The 7,137-nt window shown below is 37.7% G+C and overlaps 1 protein-coding gene across 1 annotated transcript in view; it reads left to right on the forward strand.

The window, feature by feature from the left end:
* Positions 1 to 1,251, forward strand: part of SARC_07039 (hypothetical protein) — a 16,749-nt gene extending 15,498 nt beyond the window's left edge. The window contains exons 22-23 of the mRNA XM_014299030.1: positions 176 to 323; positions 879 to 1,251. Of these exons, the coding sequence (XP_014154505.1) occupies positions 176 to 323; positions 879 to 1,082 (352 nt within the window). The 3' untranslated portion in view covers positions 1,083 to 1,251. The remainder of the gene's footprint in view (positions 1 to 175; positions 324 to 878) is intronic.
* Positions 1,252 to 7,137: the final 5,886 nt, after the last annotated feature.

A 7,137-nucleotide genomic window follows, 5' to 3' on the forward strand; every position in this document is an offset into this window, starting at 1 on the left:
ACGTTTTACGTTAACGAACGACGACGTAGTTTGTTACGTACTAATATAACGTTTAAACTTAACTAACTAGTTAAATTAAACTAACTAATTACTTTCCTACTACCTTACCTTACCCTACCTCTATATATATATATATATATATATACGCATACATTCCATGTTGGAATTGCCACAGATACGGCTTCGATGTCAAGCCCGACAACTACATGGAGTGGAAGGGGGCACTCGAAGAACTGACCATGACGTCCAAGGAGAATGCGCTGTACCCTCTGCTGCACTTCGTCATGGACGATTTGCCACAGAAGTCTAGAGGGCCGTCGCTGGTATGTCAATGTAACAAGTGTAGTACATGTTTGTTGGAGGGTGTGCATGGGCGTTTGTTTAGTAGTGTCCCGTATGTTTGTGTCTGGCTGTTCTTGTTTTACATGTTGGTGTTTGGTTATGCTTTTCGCCCATGTTTGTTGGCGGGTGTGGGTGCGTGCTATCAATCTCTCAGCGCATGCGTCGATATTTGTGTGAAGGTATTGTTTCGTGTCTTTAAGCGATATGTTTGTTTGTTTTTTGAAAGTGTTGTGTCTGTGTGCATGTGTATGTCCATAACGAGCATTGCTCATCATCCAGCTACACAAAGGGAACATACCGACAATCACCTGTCTTTGAGTTTGTCTAATTCCTGTCGACTGTACCCGTATCGAATGCACAGCTTAACTCATCTAAACAACTCACATATGTTAAATCAATCACCATCTCTTAATTGTTTTAAATCAATCACCATCTCTAATTGTATTAAATCAATCACCATCTCTAATTGTATTAAATCAAGCACCATCTCTAATTGTGTTTAATCAATCATCATCTCTTAATCGTATGCTCTTCAGGACACAACCATGCTATGGAAAGCGCTGGAGGGCTCCAACATCGAATGTCCGTCCGTGACATCGCTAATGGGCATCTATCTCTCCTACCTCGTACACTCCGGTTACCTGGAACCGCCGACGTTGGCGAACCTAGAGGGTATAGAGGCACTGCCTGCGTTGGATATAACCGGTGAAATCGGCATCGTAAGACGCTCGGGTAACTAAATAAAGATGATTGATCATATAGACGCGTGTATACACTCAGGTCATCTGCAGCCGCCGACGGTGGCGAACCTAGAGGGTATATTGGCCCTGCCTGTGTTGGATATAATCGGTGAAATAGGTATCACAAGACGCTCGGGCAACTAAATAAAGATGGTCTTTCAATCGACTGGTTTATCTGTCTATGTATCAGAGTTTGAGCTTGTTTTTGTGCCCTATAGTAGAGCGACTCTTAGCGCGCACAACTGAGGTCATTTGACCATGTACAATTGCCCTAAGCCGATTGCAGTGGTCCCTTCCGTGAAATACCTATGGGTGTCCGGTCTATACTATTAATGGTACTCAAGAGTTGTGTTGATGTTGACGCGGATTTGCGAGCAGGTGCCGCGTGTAAAATGATCTGCCGGATACTCCCGTGATGTTTGTGTTTTCCATTCCTTTTAGTGTATAAGTATGTTATTGTCTGTCTCGTTCCAATAGCACTTAACTTATCGGCTATACCAATAGCTGTTAACTTATCAGCTGTTCCAAGAGCAGTTACCTGATCGGCTGTTCCAATAGCAGTTAACCTATCGGCTGTTCCAATAACAGTTAACTTATCGGCTGTTCCAATAGCAGTTGACTTATCGGATGTTCCAATAGCAGTTAGCTTATCGGCTTCTAGCCAACTCTTTTACTGCCTTGTCTACCGTAGGCAACCGGTCACAGAACCTGCGTTCGCCTGCACATATTCACTACATGTTTTTCTTTTGTACCTACGCCGTGTACATTAAACTGTTGCCATTCATTTGTTGTCATGTCCATGCACATCTTTATATATTACTGGATTTAAATAATGAGTGATTTATGAAGCTAACACTTTCAGTGATATATATTACTACTTTGAAATAATGAGGGAATGTGAGGGAATGTCTTCAAATAATGAGGGAATGTAATAAGCGTTAGCTTTCAGTAATTTATATTACTGGCTTCGAATAATGAAGACTAAATCAAGATATTCTCTTTCAGTAATTAATATTGCTGGTTTCAAATAGCGAGTGACTGTATCGTGCTGACGCTTTCAGTAGTATATGATACTGGCTCGAATTCTGAGCGAATATATCAAGCAAACGCCTTCAGCAATACATATTCCTGGCTTCAAATAATATGGAACTGTATCAAGCTAACACTTACAATTATGTATATTGCAGGCTTCAAAAAGAGGCCTATTCCAGCTTGCGCTTTCAGCAATATATATTACTAGCTTTATCAAGTTAACGCTTTCGGTAACATATATCTGGCTTCAAAAAATAAGGAACTATAAAGCTATAAACGCTTTCAACTGTATATTTCACTGGCTACAAATAATGAGGGACTTAAACCAAGCGAACGCTCCCAGTGATATATACTACATACTGGCTTCAAAGAATAAGGGACTATACGACGCTAACGCTTTCAGTGATATGTATTACAATATTTCTTAAATATCAAAGGAATGAATCAAGCTAATGCTTTTAAAACAATGAGGGTCTATACCAAGCGTACTCTTTCAGTAATATATAATTCTGGTTTTGAATATTGAGGGATTACATCAAGGTAGTGCTTTCTGTAGTTTATTTATATATAGCTAGCTTCAAATAATGAAGGACTTTGCCAAGCTGACGCTTTCAGTATGATATGTTGTTAGCTCCAAATATAAGAGCCTTAAATGACAATCTACCGTTTCCAATCAATAATAATACTGACTTCAAATTATATGGACTATATCGAGCTAACGCTTCCAGTGTAATATATTTGCCGGCTTCAAATAATGAGAGACTATCCCAAAAGCTAACGCTTTCAGTATTCTATGCATTTTAAACGGCTTCAAATAATGAGAGAATACATCATGCTAGCGCTTTCACTTAAATTTATCACAGGCTTCAAATAGTGAGGGACTATATCAAGCTAACGATTTTGGTAGTATATATTACTAGCTTCTAATATTAAGGAGGGGCTATATCTAGTTTTTATAAATCGCTTCAAAGAATGATGGATTATACCAAGCTATAAACGCACTCAATTATATACAGTTATACTCGCTTCAAATATAAATGAGGGACTCAATCAAGCTAGCGCTCCCAGTTATATATATATAAATATATGTATATATATTACTGGCTTCGAATAATGAGGGAATATACCAGGCTAACGCTTTAGTAATACATATTACTAGCTTAATATAGTGAGAGACTATATCAAACCACCGCTTTCAGTATAAATACATATTACTAGCTTCAAATAAGGAATGGCTACAACAAGCCAATGCTCTCAGTAAGTATAAATGTACATATCTGACTACAAATAATGAGGGACTACACCAAGCTAACACTCTCAGTAATACATAATGCTAGCTTCAAGAAATGAGTACCTATATCAAGCTAACGCTTTTGTAATATAACACTCTCAGTAATACATAATGCTAGCTTCAAGAAATGAGTACCTGTATCAAGCTAAAACTTTGTAATTTTTAAATATTACGAGCTTCAAATAATGAGGAAGCATATCACGATAATAACGCTACCAGTAATAGATAATATCATCTTCAAATTCTATGTCTGCTATCACGGGTGTGCGATTTCATTGATATGGTCAGTTATCATCAATTCGTGACAGTTCTGTCACTCACATTTCCGGATTTTTAATAGTTATGTATGGATATAGCTACAGCAACGGCTACAACTACAGTACGGCCACATACAGTTCAGGATTTCAATAGTTGTCTATGGCTGCAGCCGCAGCTACAGCACGGTCACTTATATTTTTAAATTTCAATCTACAGCTACAAATACAGTACGGTCATTTAAATATTCATATTTTAATAGTTGGCTATGGCTACAGCTGCAGCTACAGTACTATTCTTCACATTTCAGGATTACAATACTTGTCTATGGCTACGGCCAGAGCTACGGTACGGTCACCTATATATTTAGATTTTAATCAACAGCTATAAATACAGTAAAGTCATTTACATTTCTGTATTTTAATACTTGTCTATGCTACAGCTACAGCTACAGTACTATTACTTACATTTCAGGATTTCAATACTTGCCTTTGACTACAGCTACAGCTACAGTACTATTGCCTACAATTCAGGATTTCAATACTTGTCCATGGCTACAGCTAAATCTACAGTACTATTACATACATTTTAGGATTTCAATACTTGTCTATGGCTACAGGTACAGCTACAGTAATATTACTTATATTTCACGATTTCAATACTTGTCTATGGCAACAGCTACAGCTACAGTTTGGTCATTTATATTTCTTCATTTTAATAGTTGGCTATGGCCACTGCTACAGCTACAATACTGTCGGTTACATTTCTGCATTTTATATATATTGACTATGGCTACAGCTACAGCTACGGTACTATTACTTATATTTCGGGATCTTAAATAGCTGTGTATTGCTACAGCTACAGCTATAGCTACAACAGTACTGTCACTTACATTTCCGAATTTTAATACTCGTCTACGGCTACGGCTAAAAAAACAGTCCGATCGTTTACAGATCTGCATTTTAATAGTGAGCTATGGATGCAGCTGCAGCTACAGTACTAATACTTACATTTCTGGATTTTAAATGTACTGTCGCTTTCATTTCTGGATCTTAAAATATTGTTTACGACTAAAAAGGTACAACTACAGCTACCGCACTGTCGTGTACACTTCTAGATTTCAAGTAGTTGTGCATGGCTACGGCTACAGCCACAGCTACACAGCTATGACTACAGCTACAACTACAGTACGGCCACATGATACAGTTCAGGGTTTCAATAGTTGTCTATGGTTACAGCCACAGCTACAGTTCGGTCACTTACATTTTTAGATTTCAATAGGTGTCTATGTCTACAGGTAAATATTAGATTTCAATAGGTGTCTATGTCTACAGCTACAAATGCAGTACGGTCATTAACATTTCTTCATTTTAATATTTGGCTATGGCTACAGCTACAGCTACAGTTCGGTCACTTATATTTTTAGATTTCAATAGTTGTCTATGTCTACAGCTACAAATGCAAGCACGGTCATTAACATTTCTTCATCTTAATATTTGGCTATGGCTACAGCTACAGCTACAGTTCGGTCACATATATTTTTTAGATTTCAATAGTTGTCTATGTCTACAGCTACAAATGCAGTACGGTCATTAACATTTCTTCATCTTAATATTTGGCTATGGCTACAGCTACAGCTACAGCTCGGTCACTTATATTTTTAGATTTGAATAGTTGTCTATGTCTACAGCTATAAATGCGGTACGGTCACTTATATTTCTTCATTTTAATAGTTAGCTATGGCTACAACTATAGCTACAGTGCTGTCGTTTGCATTTCTGCATTTGTCGGCCATGGCTACAGCTATAACTACAGTACTGTCGTTCACATTTCTACTTTTTTTTTAGTCGACTATGGCTACAGTTAAAGCTACAGTATTATTACTTACATTTCTGGATCTTAAATAGCTGTGTATTGCTACAGCTACAGCTATAGCTACAGTACTGTCACCTACATTTCAGGATTATATTTCTTGTCTACGGCTTCGGCTACAGATACATTTCTTTCTGCATTTTAATAGTGAGCTAGGGGTGCAGCTACAGCTACAGTACTATTACTTACATTTCTGGATCTTAAATAGCTATGTATCGCTACAGTTACATCTATAGCTACAGCTACAACTATTCACAACTACCGTACTGTCGCTTTCATTTCTGGATCTTAAGTAATTGTTTATGACTATAGGTACAACTACAGCTACCGCACTGTCGCGTACACTTCTGGATTTTAAATAGTTGTGCATGGCTAAAGGCACAGCCACAGCTACAACTACAGCTACAGCTACAGCTACAGCTGGAGTACTGGCACTTACCTCTCGGGGCTTCGAATATTTGTGTATTACTACCGCTACAGATACAGTTACAGTGCTGTCATTTACCTTTATGGATATAAAATAGCTGTGAATGGCTACAGCTCAGTAACAGCTACAGCTACAGTTACAGCTACAGTACCGTCACTTACTTTTATGGATTTAAAACAGTCTTGTATGGCTACAGCTGCAGCTACAATATTGTCATTTACATTCCTGAATTTTAAATAGTTATCTATGGCTACGGCTACAGCTACAGCTACTGTTACACTACCGTCCCACTTATTGCATTATTTTATGATTTCCGAGTAAAGCTTTACGGAGTTGTTTAAGATGCGCTCGAGAATCTGTCATACTCGAGTACGAAATGTGGCAGTTGCCCTGAAACTGGCGCTTGCAAACTTTAAACCCAGAAACTGAAACCACCGAACGTTTGCAACAGTACACCAGTCGGACTACTGACAAAACGGATTGTGCGCCGTAGCACCGAATGACAAGTACGAGGAGAAGGACGTTCTCATCTCACGGTTCGTGTATTACTATCCTATCCTCAGTGCGATCCTCGGTAGTTTGCTTCGTTCTGATCTGATATACGCGTGCATTGAGGCCATTGAAGTGACCCCGGCTGATTCCTTCTAGGGATTGTATATATGAGTCCATCGGATGCGCTGACAGAGCCGGTCGCGATGTTGTGAGAGGTGGCTATTGTTGAACCCACCTATACAAATGTTACTACCATGCGAATTAAATACTGATTATTTTAATACCTACCATCAGATTCCAAATGTTTCACTCATGATGACAAGTAGTACCACTATGGGTAAAGTGCACTAGTCAGGTGAAGCATTCCACGCATCCGTGCCGCGAACGGGACTAGTATATATAGGATGACGAAAGTGTTAGCTATATATATATATATATATATATATATATATAATCACATATATATATATATATACATATACATACATATATATATATATATATATATATATATATATATATATATATATAGATATATATATATATATAGATATATATATATATATACATATACATATACATATACATACACACACACACACACACACACACACATATATATATATATATAAATGCATACACACACACACACACACACACATTTATATATATATATATATATGTAT

Source organism: Sphaeroforma arctica, assembly GCF_001186125.1.
Source record: "Sphaeroforma arctica JP610 unplaced genomic scaffold supercont1.534, whole genome shotgun sequence".
In the NCBI taxonomy this organism is placed as follows: Eukaryota; class Ichthyosporea; order Ichthyophonida; genus Sphaeroforma; species Sphaeroforma arctica.